At 38.0% G+C, this 16,929-nt stretch overlaps 1 protein-coding gene across 1 annotated transcript; it reads left to right on the top strand.

Annotated features, from left to right (window-relative positions):
- The first annotated feature begins 215 nt into the window (after nucleotides 1–215).
- On the top strand, nucleotides 216–9,262 carry chaf1b (chromatin assembly factor 1, subunit B). Its single transcript, XM_084121614.1, has 14 exons — nucleotides 216–414; nucleotides 912–1,042; nucleotides 1,148–1,280; nucleotides 1,363–1,483; nucleotides 1,999–2,102; nucleotides 2,390–2,486; nucleotides 2,629–2,713; nucleotides 4,470–4,563; nucleotides 4,758–4,827; nucleotides 5,248–5,339; nucleotides 5,831–5,990; nucleotides 7,694–8,230; nucleotides 8,455–8,534; nucleotides 8,674–9,262. Exons 1-14 carry the CDS (start codon nucleotides 264–266, stop codon nucleotides 8,811–8,813), a joined length of 1,995 nt encoding a protein of 664 aa, XP_083977740.1. The 5' UTR covers nucleotides 216–263; the 3' UTR covers nucleotides 8,814–9,262.
- The last annotated feature ends 7,667 nt before the right edge of the window (nucleotides 9,263–16,929 follow it).

Below are 16,929 nucleotides of genomic sequence, written 5' to 3'. Positions count from 1 at the left end.
AAGTTTAAAACTTTTTTCTAAAATATAACGCTGTTGCCTACTTGTAACTCTTTTCCAAATAGATACATGATAAACGTTTATGTCGCCACATACTGTTTACAAAAAGTACAACCGAAGGATGTTCGTTTTTATTGTTGGAGTGCAAACAGTATTTTACACGCCGTTTTTATAAAATATAATTTTAGGACACTATTTAAAAACTAATGAAACTCGCACACTTTACATGTGATAGTGGAAAATGTTAAAGCCCGACGTCGGATTTTATGTGTGGGATCAGGCAACCCATGAAACCGGAAGTTCTCATTCTTACAACGCTGCGCGGGAAAGGCGTCTGTGTTTGGGTGAAAGCGGGAGTGACACACGAAGCAACTGTGCTGAACAATTGTTACGACTATTGCAACTTTAATTGTCAAGGTAACTGGATGAATGTTTTCTATATATAATATGCCTTGTGACTTTTATAATTTATTATTAATTAACATTACGTGCTGTTACCGTTAATGTTCTTAAAGAGCTGTTGTGTTTGTTGAGTTGGTCCAGATTAACGTTACGCTGCGGCTGTAATAGTTCATAATGCAAGTTAATAGTACTGTGTTAACGTTACACACAGATGTTACTGTGTTTCACGGTTTGCTATTACTTTTATTAAAGGTTCTCGCATATTCATGATTTATGGACATTTAAGCTTCAAGTATATTCAAATGTCTAGTGTTTACTTTATAGAAATGTAGCATTGCATTCAACTCCACTGGTTATATAGTAACAGGACAGTGTATTGCTGTTGTGACGTTGTTAAATGAATTCCTATTTTGCTTTGTTTTCAGTATGTGTGGTTTCATCTGTGCCATCATCTTTTACATTCTGTTACTTCCCTCATATCTTTATCTCTTTGTATCCACGTCCATCAATAGTCAGAATGAAGGTGGTAACCTGTGAGATTGCCTGGCATAATAAGGAGCCAGTGTACAGTCTGGATTTCCAGCAGAGCGGTGAGGGAAGGACACAGCGGCTGGCTACAGCTGGGGTGGACACCACAGTACGGGTGAGAGAGAGCCTCTACCTTGAGTTAATACATCACATGTGTCTCTTAAGTTAACACTGGTGGTGACATATTACAGACTGTAAGATGAGAGCTGCTCTCTTTCAGATGTGGCGTGTGGATAAAGGGCCTGATGGGAAGGCGGTCGTTGAGTTTTTGTCTAACTTGGCACGACACACTAAAGCAGTTAACGTAGTGCGTTTCTCACCCAGCGCTGATGTCTTGGCATCTGGAGGGGATGGTAAGTTTAAAGTCAGATCATCACTTGGGTAAGTTCTGAAATCACTTATACATGTCTTAATAAAAATATCTGCTTTCTCAAGATGCTGCTATCTTGCTTTGGAAACTGAATGACAATAAGGAGCCTGAACAAACCCCGACCTTTCAGGAAGATGAAGATGCTCAGCTCAATAAAGAGAGCTGGAGTGTGGTCAAGACTCTGAGGTCTGATTTTAATCTATCCCAATTAAAATGTCCCTTCTTGACTGTCTTTGACTTTAAATTTGGCATGAAATGAAAATTCATCTTATCCTATTTTCTAAATGCATGTTATTGATCTTCTTGAGAGCAATTTATCTGTCCATAATGTCCTATTTTTTGTGTCCTGCTTTTTTTGAGTTCATAATTTTTAATCAAAATGTCTTAACTTGATCTTTCGGTGAAACAACAGTCTTCTCTCTGGTGATGTATGCTATCGCTTAGTCCTCTTAAACGCTTCCCCTTTCTTACAAACGACCTCAAGCTCATACTTAGCTGTTCTGCCTCCATCAATCAACAATCAATGGATAGAACCAATTCCCCATCCTACAATTTTCTGTTTTTGATAAACTGTTTCACTCAGATATGCATCACAATATAGAAGAAACCATTTGCACCTACTTTCATTTCATTGCAATTTTAAGTTATAATTACTTTTGAAGAAGTTTGTCAAAGCTCATATTGTTGTTTGTTCTTGTTAGGGGACACATTGAGGATGTATATGATATCTCATGGACCAGTGATGGGAATTTCATGGTTTCAGGCTCTGTGGACAACACTGCCATCATGTGGGACATCAACAAGGGTATGAAACCTGAAGCAGTACTTAAGTGCTATGTGACTTAAATTATGACAGTATTGTAAAATGACAATAGTTGTTTAGAAAGCAGAACTTTATGAAGTTCCTTCATAAAGCTTGCTTCCTAATCCAGCTATCTAATAAACCTGAAATTGTATATTGTTGGCTCTGATGAATTGCTTTGTTGCTTTTCTTTGATGAATTGTTCCTCTATTGTAAGTTGCTTTGGATAAAAGCGCCTGCTAAAAGCATAATGGTAAATAGATTGAATTCAGTGCCTGTTTTGTTTGCAGGTCAGAAGATGTGCATTTTCAATGATCACAAGAGTTATGTGCAAGGAGTAGCATGGGACCCACTTGGGCAGTACATCAGCACTTTAAGCTGTGACAGGTTAGTGTGTTGATTTTTAAGGGCTTTCAAATGAATTTCAAGCCATTACAGATTATCATAGACAAGAGTCTTCTGATGAGCATTTTGAAATGAAACCTTTCATAGCTTTACAAACTGACAGCATGTAAAATCTGTGTCATAGGGTAATGCGCGTGTACAGTGCTCACAACAGGAGAAAAGCTTACAGCGTGAGTAAGATGGCATCAGCCGCTTCTGCAGATGGAGAGGTGAGTGTCACTAGGATCTTCAGCCAGCCTTTATTTTTATTAAGCTGATAATTATTAAGAGATTGGCTGATGTGGACAGTGTCTTCCTTGCCCTTTCAGAGTTCCAGACTATGACCAAACGGTATCATTGTACAGCCTTTTTCCTGCTGGTGTGATTACATTTTGTAAAGCATTGCACTCTGGCCGCCACTACGTTGCCCAACTTATCATTTCTGTTTCAATGAGAAACTGTACTAAACTAAATTGATACCGCACTACTCGTTTGGGCTGTGCAGCACGGACTGTTTATCGGCTCGGGCCTATAATAGACAGCGCAGCTACTACACAACGCTGAGAGATCCAGTAAGAATGTATTTGAGTTCACCGCAGAATTAATAACATTACTGCAAGATCTAGTGAGAACCATTCAAATTTTCTGCAGAATTCTGTTATAAACCATATTGGATCTAGGGATGCACTGAAATAAATTCTTGGCCAATGCCGAAACCGAATATGAATATGAAGGCCGAATACCAAAAGTGGTTTTTCGTTTTGTTTTGTTTTTTACCAACAAATCGCAATATAAATATTTTTATTTGGCCAATCGATGAGCCCCCCCCTTTTGGCCTATTATGCTACAGGCCTGGTTCCAGAATTAAATCACTGAGGGTGCTTCTGAAATTACTGAGGGTGCTCTAGTACAGTGCAGATGTAGGCTAAGCAGCGGTTCCACCATAGCAGTGTACACAATTTCAATGAAGCTCCCAACAGTGCACAATAAATCTCTTTCTTACACCGTGTCTACAATTTTTGTTAATAAAGAGGTTTTGCGTGCCTGCATAACTCAGCACTGAATAAAAACTGGTGTTCTAAACTTATATATAACACCTCTGAAATAACACCTGATTGGCCATTGCGTTCAAGAGATCAACAACTATGTCTGTGATTGGCTACATTGATCACCGCTGCAAAAAAAAGCACAAACACAAATATGCACTGGAGCGTTTGCTGAATCTGTTTCGCCAATATATATTACAGTATCATCTGAGGGTGCGCTTGCTTACGTTTGAAGGTGCTTAGACAATTAAGCAGAACCCTGTCTGCAAAAGGCCATTACATATTTACATATTTTTACATATTACATATTTTTCAGACACTTTAAAATGCTTCCACACTGCCAACATGTTTGCTGCATTTATGAAATGTGTGCGCCTCTTACTCATGCTGGTTGCTATTTGATCGTGTCAAAAACGTCATTGTTCTGTAAAATTTATTCTGTCTTTTCACTTATTTGGCCGAACACCCTGAAAGTGCTTTTTTTTGTTTTGTTGCTATTTTCGGACGTACATTCGGTGCATCCCTAATTGGCTCAAACAGCGCTGACCAGGAGAAACATTGTGCCATGAACAAACAAGTTATAGAAAGTTTTTCAGTCCACAAATCAGCATGTTGAATGTTCAGCATGGATTTAATGTAGTAATGCTAACTGTAACCAATGGTATTGTGGCAGAAATTGTCAAATGTTTTTGTATTATTCATTTCAGGGTTTGCACAACCTTTTGATAGTGAAATTCAAGTGCTTCGCACAAGCTCAGCACAAGATGTTATTTGTAATGTGATAAATATTATTTGTTCAATTTTCAAAGATTATCTTAATATTATATTTTTCACACTTTTTCTTTTGAAGTAATATATAGACATTATGAAATCGCTATTATAAAATATCAAATAATTAATTATTAAATGTGTTTTTAAATTGTAATGACATTATTTGCAGGTGAAGAACTACAGAATGTTCCATGATGACAGCATGAGATCGTTCTTCAGACGTCTCACCTTCACACCAGATGGGTCATTCCTCCTTGCACCAGGTACAAACAAACACTATCATCTTTAAAACACTATCATCTAAGTGTATATACTGTGTATGTAATGTATGTGAGACTTCTTATAACAAGCTATTTAATATGCATTTTGACACATTATACAGTATGTATTTTTGGCCCAGTGTCCATTTACATGTACTTTCCTTGTGTGGTTATGGGATATTTTTATTTATTTTTAGCTGGGTGTGTCGAGGCTGGAGAGAATGTCACAAACACCACATATGTGTTCTCCAGAAGAAGCTTTAAGAGGTTTGTGTTCTAAATGTGTATGGTCAATTGTAAACCTATGCATTAATCACATATACACTACCACTAAAAAGTTTGGGGTCATTTTTAATTATTATTAATATTTTTATATCCAGCAAGTATGCATAAAATGTATCAAAACAACATGCTTTTTGTGAATAAATTGCATTTTAAAATTCATTAGAAAAGTTATATTAAATTGTAATAATGTTTCACCATATTATTGTTTTTACTGTTTTTTTTTTTTCTTTTTGTTTTTTTTTGTTATTGAATAAATTCAGCCTTGAGCATAAGAGATTTCTTTAAAAAAAAACAATAAAAAAAACTTATCAACCTCAAACTTTTGAAAGGAAGTGTAAACCCTAAATCTTTAATTGCTGACACAGTCAACTTTAAATGTTTAACTGTTTGTTTGTGTGTCAGGCCCATTGCTCATCTGCCCTGTCCATCTAAAGCGACCCTGGCTGTGCGCTGCAGCCCAGTGTACTTTGAGCTGAAGACAAAGAGAACTGAAGGTACAAACAATACTCTTCCAGAGCTATGTTTGTGTTCCATGCAATGGAAAGACGGTGCTCTTCTCTCTTCTAGTGTTGTCAAAAATATCGATATTTCGATATATATCAATGCTGAAATATCTGAAACTGTTTCAATATTCCTTTTCTGCAATGTGTGTATGTGTATATATATTTGAATATATATACACATAAATATCCCGGTTGAATAGTGCTTGTACTGCGCATAATTTCTCATTCCCGCAGGGTTTGCGCTCACAGAAAATCACTCGCTACTCTTGACTGAATAACTTTTGTTACTAGCTATTGCAACAATTATCCAAGTTATCAGAAAATTGAGATAACAAATTATCTGTATGGCAGTTTTCCCCCTTTGTGTCTCAAATGGTATACAATATATATTTCGATACAATATATCGAAATAGTTTTTCAAAGTATCATATTGAAGTTGGAAATTTCAGAATCGTGACAACACTACTCTTTTTGTCCTACAGATGGTTCACTGAAGCCAGTGTCAAACACATTTAATCTGCCATATCGGCTGGTATTTGCAGTTGCATCAGAAGACTCTATCTTCTTTTACGACACACAACAGACGATGCCGTTCGGATATGTTTCCAACATTCACTACCACACACTGAGTGATCTGAGCTGGTAAGACACACATACGTAAATAGATGTTGTACAGACTAGTTAATGCGTTGAGCCTGTGTTGTTTTCACATGACTTGAGTTGTGCTTGTTCTGCGTCGTGACAGCAGGGGGCAGATTCTTCTGTCCACAAAATGCATCTCAAAGTAATTGCATGACACTTTTTGTGTCTGGTAACCTGCGACAGCCAAATATATTTGGAATTTGGAACACAAACTGAAACTAAAGAAATGCTTTACATTTATTATCCTATCAATAATATAGCATGTTATTTATTACATATAATAAGTATTATTATCTTTTTATTAATTTGTTTCTAATAGTTACATTTTATTATGTTTTTTATTCATTTATATTTCCAGGCCTTTTGCTGCTTTATAAGTTGAAGAGTGGGAAATTTGCAATGATTGATAAATGCCACCAAAACCTATTTCTCATGTGTCACATATGCATACCTTACAGAAGAGAGTAGCCTGAAACACTCCTGTCTATTTAGAAATGGTCTTTGGCTGCATTTACACTGCAGGTCTTGATGCCCAATTCCGATTTGCTGACTATATCCGATTTTTTTGACGACCCGCTTACATCATCTTTTAAAAGTGACCCGTATCTGATATTTGGTTTTACACTATACACTGCCAAAACAACCAAATGTAGACGTTTTGATCTGGAAAATGAACTAAAACAGCTCGATATACAATGGATGCAGAAGCAGACAAAATTATTATAGTGATGCCCGGATCGCGGTCATATCCGCGGGGGCTCTTAGGATAATTTGCGGATCGGGCGGGTCAAGTAGGCTAATAAAAATAACATTCTGATTAATTTCGGGTGGGTCGCGGGTGGATATGATAAATAATTATTAACGAAAATAGTAACTACATTCTCTAAAATATGAGCATGTTCCATTCCAGTTTAAGTTTCAAGGGAGTAAAGCCTGTTTATGCCATTAAATTTTTTTAATTCTGTCAAATAAATTTTGTTTTAAAGAAATGTTCATTTAAAAGCAGCACTCATCATTGTATTATTAGAGATGCGCGCATCAACCGTCACCGAGTCCGCTGTTGAAGGTGATGATCATCCATTTATCCTCACGCGTAACAACACATTAGAATAATAGTAATTTGACCATCGGGTGCGGATACTTAAATCAAAGAAAATTATTGGCGTGGGTGAGTGGTGGGTGGACGATTTGTTTTTGGCTGCGGATTCGGGTGACTTTGGAGCTCATCCGCGCATCTCTAATTATCCAGTGTTTTGCTTTCCGCACTATTTTCAAAGGTCAGCAAAACATTGCTCTCGTAAGGCAGAGAAAAAATTGACGTCCCTTTTTTAATGATGTACGACTCGCATTTACTGGGGAATATCCGATTTGTCTGCTTACATGGCACACGCAAATGCACGTATCCGATTTATTACCACATATGAGTGAGGCCTGAATCCGATCTGAGAAAATCGGAATCCATGCGGTTTTTCCTGCTTACACGTTCACCGGTCATATCCGATCTGTGCCACATGAAAGGAAAAAATCGGAATTGGGTCACTTGAACCATGCAGTGTAAATGGGGCCTTTGTCTATGATGAAATCCAATTGACCAACCAATGCTATTGATCAAGTTATAGAAAATGCAGACATCTAGTATCTTGAATCATTTTGATAATAGCAGTCATTCACTAACATTTGTTGTTATGCACATTGTTCCACAGGTCTCGTGATGGCTCCTTCTTGGCAGTGTCTTCCACTGACGGCTACTGTTCCTTTGTGTCATTTGAAGAGGGGGAGCTGGGCACCCCATTGAAGGAGCGACCTCCACTGGAGATGGTGACCCCTTCCTCTACCAATGAGAAGAAGGGAAAGAGACACTCAGCCAATGGCAGGACTGCTTCCCTAGTGCCTCGCCAGGCCAACATACCTGCCGTACAGGAAAAGGAGAAAGAGGGATCTACGGGCCCTGCATCCTCGAAGACCCCCAGCGTATCTGGGCCAGAAGAGAAACGCACACCGCAAGGGAAAACCAAACCTCAGCCCAGGAGGATCACACTCAACACCCTGGAGGGCTGGGGCAAACCCAGCACCCCCAAATCACCAGCAGCTGCCGCCAGTACAACCCCCAGCACACCCAAATCTGCTCCCTCTACCCCTGGATCCAGCAAAGGACCTCTTACACCTCATACAGCCCCCAGCACTCCTCTTGGACCCCTCAACTCCAAAAGTACCACAACTCCAAAAGGACCCACTCCTAGGTAGGGTGGCACACCTGTGGTGTGATCTGATGTAACATTGTGTTTTAACCATACCACCATTCCAAACTGGGGCGTGGTAGTTTTTTATTTAATTAATTAATTAATTTTCATGGCAACCCATAAATATATCCCTTGAGATTATAGATTTAGTTTCACAGACAAATCCATGACTTTAGCAGTAAAGATAATGTTCACAATAAATCAAGTATGTACTTCTCTTTCAGACGAATTTCACTGACTCCAGTTGTACCCAGATCCCCCAATCCCTTTGTCACCCCATCTTCCACTGAGAAAGCCAAGCATGGTTAGTAGAACCATTTATTGCATACTTTTAAGTTTGTTTGTTTGTTTTAAACTTTCTTTTATAAAGTTGTTTTTTCTTCCTAATGTTTTAATTATTTGGTTAAATTGTGTTTGAATGGTCTGTAATACTTTTATTACAGAGAGACCATCTCCTCCCAGTGACCCAGCGTGCAATCCTCCTGAGTCCAAGAGGTCCAAGACTGATGTTCTCAATGGTTCTGCCCAGAGCAGTGAGCACAAAGTGGGCACAGAACCCAGCGCCACACCCCAGGAACCATAGGCACTGAACATGGTTCTTTGTGCATCTTTATTAGCACTCGCATCCTCAGAAATGAAATATACTCATAAACCAGTAACTTAAAATATCTGATCTCTCATGGACATGGAGTGTCAGATATGGACTTTCTGAAGCTCATCTTCACTTCTTCTTTTTCAATGTTTTTCTATTTTCTATGAATAAGTGTGTATGTTCTTTAAGAGGGAAATGCATTGAATTATTCTTAAAAACAACCTTCTCCCTCATGGCTAAAATTCCTTTATTTTTAGGACAGGAATGTTTTACTTTTGGACCATCGGTTTAAATTTTCTTCATAAAGAATTCTTAAGAATGTGGAAGTTTGTCTTTGAAGTACAAAATGTTTAGATATAATCGATTGTCGTGTTTTGAAAGATTTGCTTGAGCATTTTGTGATTCTTTAAAAAAAAAAAGTACTAAATGACTTGCCTGGATTGGATGGTTTGTGACTGCTTTTTGCTGCATTTGAAACTGAGTTTTATAGAATATGATGAAAATGCCATCAAAAGTCTATATTATATTGTAGGATGTTATTATACCAGTTATATTATCTTTAACAGTAGCAAGCTGTGTGTTAAGGGAAGTATATGAACTTAAGTTCGGTATCACAAATGCAAACACTCACAATGTAAATCCTAACAAGTAAACAGATTAAGATTACACTGCCTAATTTAGTCTTATCCCATTTAAAACCTGTTTCAGTATTCTGTTTAATATAACAACCAAATGTATTGAAGCAGTTCTTACAAAGATTGAATCAAAAAGCATTTTAAATTATCATTTTACATTAAACCACTGACAGATGAAGTGACTGACATTGATTATCTCAAGGGTTGGGCTATATTAGGCAGCAAATCAACTGTCAGTGCTTGAATTTCTGAAAGATCTGACTGACTTTGACAGGTTGAATAATGATGGCTAGATGACTGGGTCAAATCATCTCCAAAACGGTTAGTCTTATGCTCTGATCACATAGAAGAGCTACTGTAGTTCAAATAGCTGAAAAACTTAAAGCTGGTGAAAGTGCTTACAATGGGCATGTGAGCATCAGAACGAGACCATGGAGCAATGGAAGAAGACTGCCTGGTCTGATGAATCATATTTTGTTTTAGATTGGGTGTGTGTATAATTTACCTGGGAAAGAGATGGCAGCTGGAGGCACTATGGGAAGAAGACAGGCCGACAGGCGCAGTCCCTTACAAAAAATAAGTATACTTCAAGTTAATTTTATACAGTTCAAGTATATTTTTAAGCATACTTTTATGTAGTAAGTATACTAATATAAATGTATTAGTGTTCTTGTAAGTGTACTATTTCAGTACTACTTGGGACTAAATTGACCCCCTTTTTAGTGTATAAAAATATACTTTAGGTGTAACAGAAGTAAATTTTGAATGCACAACCAGTTTACATCTACATTTTTAGTTTGTAGTGCAGCTATACTTGAAGTGAACTAGAACTAGAAGTGGGTATACTTATAGTTTACTAGTAAAAAACTTGTAACACTTTTTTTTAGTTAATGAATGTACACTTTGAAGTATACACTCAGTAAACTACTAGTTTAAGTAGTTTAATATTGAAAGTATACTTGAAAGTTTTCTTTAAGTGAACTTAACATTATACTTAAAGGCCCGGTTTCACAGACAGGGCTTAGATTAAGCCAGGATTAGGCCTTAGTTAAATTAGGACATTTAAGCAGAGGTGGACAGTACAAAGTACATTATTAAAACAAAGAGTATTATTTTTTTCTGAAAACTTTTTACTTTAACTTTACTACATTTGAAAGACAAATATCCTACTTTTTACTCCACAACAAATCTGTCAAGGTTCCTGAGTAGAAAGTAGTAACTTCAGTCAGGGGATGATCTTGGTTGCAGGGGTTGCATTTTGGTTGGAAAGGAAAGTCTAGAACACAGTTCCAGTAGTGGGATTGAATGTGAGATTTGTGCACTCAATCACGTCCACAATGGTTTCGGACACCCAAAATGGCTGTTCCCTCAAATAGTGCCCTATTTAAAGTTTTTTGGCTTTTAGTATGAATATGTTAGCCTTACGGTTATCTAGTGTGCTCCAAAACAATGACCAAATCTCCAAAGTTGGACAGATGTATTGTGGTTGAAAATGAGAATCGGGTTGCCGTCCATCTAACGTCGGGTTCTGACGTCAACCCGATTCTCATTTTCAACCACAATACATCTGTCCAACTTTGGAGATTAATGTCAATCTGGCGTTGGATTCTGACATCAACCTGATTTTCATTTTCAACGTTGGGTTTGGTCTTCTAAATGCGAATTTTGTCATTGTTTTGGAGCACACTAGATAACCGTAAGGCTAACATATTCATACTAAAAGCCAAAAAACTTTAAATAGGGCACTATAAATCAATATTTTCAAACAAATATTGTATTGGGTGCCAAAACATGCAAGTATGTGAAACTATGTTAGTATAATTAAAGAGTAAACAAAATTACAAGCCAAGTATGCTTAGAATACTTAATTATAGTTTTAAGTATATCTCGATTCTCGATCAAAAGACTGAGTAGGGCTACAAGTATATGCCAAAGACTTTTCTGTAAGTATTAGCCAAGTATACTTAAGTGTAAGTTTAAGTATATTTCTGAGAAATACATAAAAAGTAGACTGAAAGTACTTTCTTACTTTTAGTTTTAAATAAGTATACCAATAACCAGGGCCACATTTAGACTATCAGAGGCCCTTGGGCTTTATATCTTGAGGGGCCCTTCATCCACCAGAACTATTATCTACATTCACTCAATCTTCTTAATCACAAAGCGCAAGTTATCAGCTTTTATTTTGCAGGAATAAATGTCATTAACAAAACATCCGAACCTATAGGTCTGTCATAGAAAATTGACACAGATATCACTGCATGAACTACATATTGGCACATAGTCCGAACTATTTGCACAGGCTATAGAACGACTGCCTACATCAGCTCCATCGTCCAATCAGATCAGCCTTTTGTTTTGTAGAAATAAATGCAATAAAACTTTCCAATACAAAATTCCACTCAGTTTCATTTATAATTTCATATAAAAATATACAAAAAATATTACTTTTTGAAAAACATTTATAATGCTGAAAATGTAATCAGATCATGGGGACTATACCTTACAATGACGACTGTGTATTGTGCATCTTTTAGCAAAGTGTTTGTCTTTCTGTGGCTTGAATAAAGTCGTAGCCTATGCTTTGTGTAATACAAACCATAGAGAGCTATAATAATATAGATCACGCTTTCTTGCTTTCTCTTTCCATTTGTTCTGTTTTTTCAAACACCGAACTTCAAACTCATCGACGCCACTTTGTTTATTCTTGAAGTGAACTTTTGCCTGTTTGATGATTAGATGTCTTCAACTGAAAGACTCGTGCAAGATCCGGTGTGGAATACCTGGTTATAATTTTTTTCTGCATCACCGGGGCCCTCCCTCAGCCCGGGGCCCTGGGCTAAAGCCCAGGTAAGCCTGTGCATTAATGTGGCCCTGCTGATATAGCACACTTGAATAAACTCCTTTTTTAAGATGTGTTATGTTCTGGGTAGTGTTCTGCTGAGAAACCTTGGGTCCTGGCATTCATGTGGATGTTACTTTGACACATACAACCTAACTAAAAATTGTTGCAGACCACGTACACCCTTCATTGGAATGGTGCTACCTGATGGCAGTGGCCTCTTCCAGCAGGATACTGCACCCTGCCACACTGCAAAATTGTTCATGAATGGTTTGAGGAACATGACAGAGAGTTCAAGGTGTCACCTTGACCTTCAAATTCCCCAGATCTCAATTCAATTGAACATCTATGAGGTGATGGATCATCAAAATCAATCCATGGAGGCCCCACCTCGTGACTTGCAGGACTTATAGGATCTGCTGCTAATGTCAGATACCACAGGTCACGTTCAGAGGTTTTGTAGAGTCCATCAGAGCTGTTCTGGCAGCACGAGGGCAGCCTACACGATATTAGGAAAGTGGTTTTAATGTTGTTGCTTATCATGAGTGTACATACAGTATATTACCATAATGGACACTGGGGAAGCACCATGAAGTGACCCCTAAATATTCAGATTAGTTGGTAAAAATAAATGAATATTGATAAAGACTGTAAGAAAATCTTGTCTTTCTGAACCAGCTGATCAAAAAACAAGTGATGTCTACCTTCAATATGATATCAGAAATATCAAACAATAATTTTTTAACATAAATGAACAGAAGGTGAAAATATGTATAGTAGCGTTATGTCAGCAATCCGTCACGGGGACACACATATTTTGTAGCACACAAATGGTGCTGTTTTCTTAGAACGATCTGTGTGTGTTTTACATATGATTTACCAGAAAACAAGAAAGTAAAACTTATTATAGTACAGGTGATATGTGAAAATTATGTTCACTTTTTCATAAAAGCATGAAACTTGGTACATATGTACAGTTTGTGGCCCTGAACATTTTCAGAAATGAAGCCATCTCAAAAACGCCTTGTGGCAGCCATGGTGGCCATTTTGCTTTCCGCCATAACTGAATTACTTGTTTTGTATTATATCTCCTGAACAAAACATGATAACACTGAAAATGTGATGTATACCCCATGTTTTGATGGTCAAGGATTACAATGATACCACCACAATGATACAACATCATAAACTGTTCAGGTGAATAGTTAATGGTGAATTCATTGACGTTGTGATAAGGATTACAATGAAATCGCAGTATCTGAGAATATCATCTGAAGCTGGGGCCACAGAAAAGATTTTTAAAATCCTATAATAGACGCGCTCGTTCTTTGGTGTCGGTTGGGTGTGTCCCTACCGTTACAGAAAATTTGCGGTGGAAAAAAGAAAAACATTTAGACGGTGTGAACATGAACTTGCATGAGCTGGAGGTGAGTCTTCCATCAGCTCGCTTTCTGACTGGGTGTTGTTTCGTTTCACGTGTTAATCTCCAGAGCCTGCGCGCGTTTGTCCTCTGGGTTCCACCCACACAACAGGATTTCTGATTTGATTCGAGATCGGGGCAGTTACGACGTTCTTCTGAGCAGATTCAGTCACTCTTAACACACCTCACACCACAGGAAAATCTGATAAGATAATTGGTAGAACCATCAAGATAATCGGGACTTTACCTGGCATTGTCGGAAGGGGAGAAATTGATCCAAAATCACCCTGAATATCTTGTAGTGTGTACTAGTGTTGTTTTTGGCGGCCTGTTTTAATTTTAGTTTTAGTCTAGTCTTTGTGTCAGGCTGTCATTTTAGTTTTTATTAGTTTTAGTCACATTCATACTCTTTTTAGTCTAGTCAAGTTTTAGTCGACGAAAACTGATGACATTTTAGTCTAGTTTTAGTCAACGAAAACTGATGACATTTTAGTCTAGTTTTAGTCGACGAAAACTGATGACATTTTAGTCTAGTTTTAGTCAATGAAAATTGTATTTTAGTCTCTTTTTAGTAATGCGATTCTATTTAACCCAGTCAATATATAATTTCAAACAAGGCTATCTTATTATAGGCTATTTAGTAGGCCTATATTTAGGGCTGTGACGGTGGCAGGTTTTTTTTACCACCGCGGTATTATTATTAAAAAATAATATTAAATTTTAATATTCGGGGGGTTATTAAAAAAAAAAAAAAAACTCGTTTTATATTTCCACACAAAGACGCGATGCACTCTGCGCTTTGAGCGGGATGTGGGACACGAGCAGGAAAACACGAAGATATCGATCTCTTTATGATATCTTCGTGTTTTCTACTTGATGTAAATTGGTTTGAAGAGCGAATTTTATCCTCCACAAGGGCAAGATTTTTAGGCTGTGTTTGAGATTGCGCTGCCAGAGAAAGTGAAACAAAAAATCACCCACACGTGTCAAACGCGCTTTACAACTAAACTCGCGCCCAATGTCTAATATAACAAGCACAAACTGTGTTAAAAAGAATTTGACATGCAAGTACAAATGTAGGCTATCTGTCCTACAGCGTTTTTCTACTTTACCACAGTAAAGAATACGAATATAATAGGCTTAATTAAAAGTGAACCAAGAAACGTTTATAATAGGCTACCTTTAGAAAATGGGTGAGACGTGACGTGAGTGAAGATTTGGGAAAAGAAACAAGAGATTCCATGCAGGGATGAGTCACGATTTTTGGATATTCGATTAGTTTATTTAATTATAAAATATCGAATAGGTTGTGCGATTATACTCTAAAATAAAATCTCCATGTTCTGGCGCTAATGCGGTGACGTGTTCATGTAACAAGAGACGCTGCCAATAACGCACATAACAGCTGTCACAAAGAACCAGCAAAAGTAATGATTATGAATGTGTCAAATATATCAATGAGACATTTTAATAGAATAACTAATGGAGTAATATATGGTTAAATTCGCTGATAATCGGGTGACCAGATCGCAATCCAGAATTTAAAGCCGACAAAGCTATGGGTTCACGCACAACTCTCTCATTCGTCGTGACGTTACATTTCGTCTCGTCTCGTTTTGGTCAACAAAAATGAAGAGACATTTTAGCATAGTTTTTATTTTTTAAACCACATTTAGTCTCGTTTTTATTCGTCAACGATATTGCATTATACATGTATTTTAGTCATCGTCACATGACCATGCATTTACGTCTAGTCTCGTCTCGTTTTCGTCAGGTGATAACGGTTCGTTGACGACAATATTTCGTCATAATTTTCGTTGACGAAAGCAACACTAGTGTGTACCCAGCATAAGTGATACGTTTTAGAATCCATGGAGTTCAGCAGTAAGGGTGTCTCTGAAAACAGTCATCATTAACAGGCCAAAAGTGTCCAGCTGAAATTCAAGACGTGAGTTGGTTGACATGATTGAGGAAATGGGAAATCCCTTAGCAGAGGATAGCAACAACCTTCTGAAGCTGAACTCAAGAGAATTAGCAGACCAAGCTGTTGTGGATTCTGTTCGGGTTGCAGAGAGGATTGGCCAAGAGCAAAATGCATCACTGACCTTTGAAGAGGAAAAAGCGCCCTCTTTTTAAAACAGCTCCGATCAGAGGACAGTACGCGACAAAACTCGCTAAAAATGTACTGTGCACTGTTTTCCAAACATTGCCTGTCAGACCTGTGATGGGAACCCATAAAACTTCTTCAAAAAAGAAAATCAGACCTACCCTCCATCACTCTCACTTCATGGTGGACTACCCTTGGGAAACAAGGCTGATCTGCCTAGAAAACAGTATAAGTAGTGCCCCAGACAGTGCCTCAGACAATGAGGTCTAATTATTAGATGGGTCAGCAGTCATCGACATGCTGAAACCAGGCGTAGCTAAAACCTTCAATGACTTTTCCAGCAAGATCTTCATACCTTTTATCAAAGAGAAACAAGGGTCAACAGAGTGGATGTTGTATCGGACTGCTATGAAGTTAACAGCCTAAAGTCCCAGAAGCAGGGAAAGGGGACAAGAACAAGAGTGGATGGGAAAAAACAAGTTAACAAACCAACTGGAAAGGCTTCCTTAGAGTGGATAAAAACAAAACAGTGCTCTTTTACTTTCTGGCCAGGAACCTTGTGGAAATGTCGACTACCAAACAAGTTGTTTACACATGCGGACCCAGTCATCTCACCCACAAGAATCCGATCAGATTGCCCCTTGCACTCATGAACAGGCAGATACAAGGATGCTACTCCATGCAGCGGATGCTGCAAGAAAAGGATTTAAAAAGATCACCCTGTGCACTGTGGACCAACTGTTGTAGTTCTAGCCATTGCACATGTGTCAGAGCTGGACACTGAGGAGTTGCAGGTGGCATTTGGGATACATACCTGCCCACGAGATTGCTAAGTCTCTGGGTCCTGATAAATCCAAGGCCCTTCCTGTGTTCCATGCCTTGACTGGCTTTAACATAGTCTCTGCATTTGCAACTACAGGCAAGAAAACAGCATGGGATACCTGGAATGCAGAAGACATGGCACAGAGGCCTTCATGGCTCTGTCAAAGGCTTCAAAAAGCATTCCAGAGAAGGTCCTTTCCATTGTGGAGCTCTTCACAATTCTCCTCTACGATCGCACCAGCAGCGAACTCAACATCCATCAAGCTCGTCTTGAGTTGTTC

This window comes from Abramis brama (genome assembly GCF_963993115.1).
Source record: "Abramis brama genome assembly, chromosome: 8".
Lineage (NCBI taxonomy): Eukaryota > Metazoa > Chordata > Actinopteri > Cypriniformes > Leuciscidae > Abramis > Abramis brama.
This window is presented reverse-complemented; position numbering and strand designations above follow the sequence as displayed.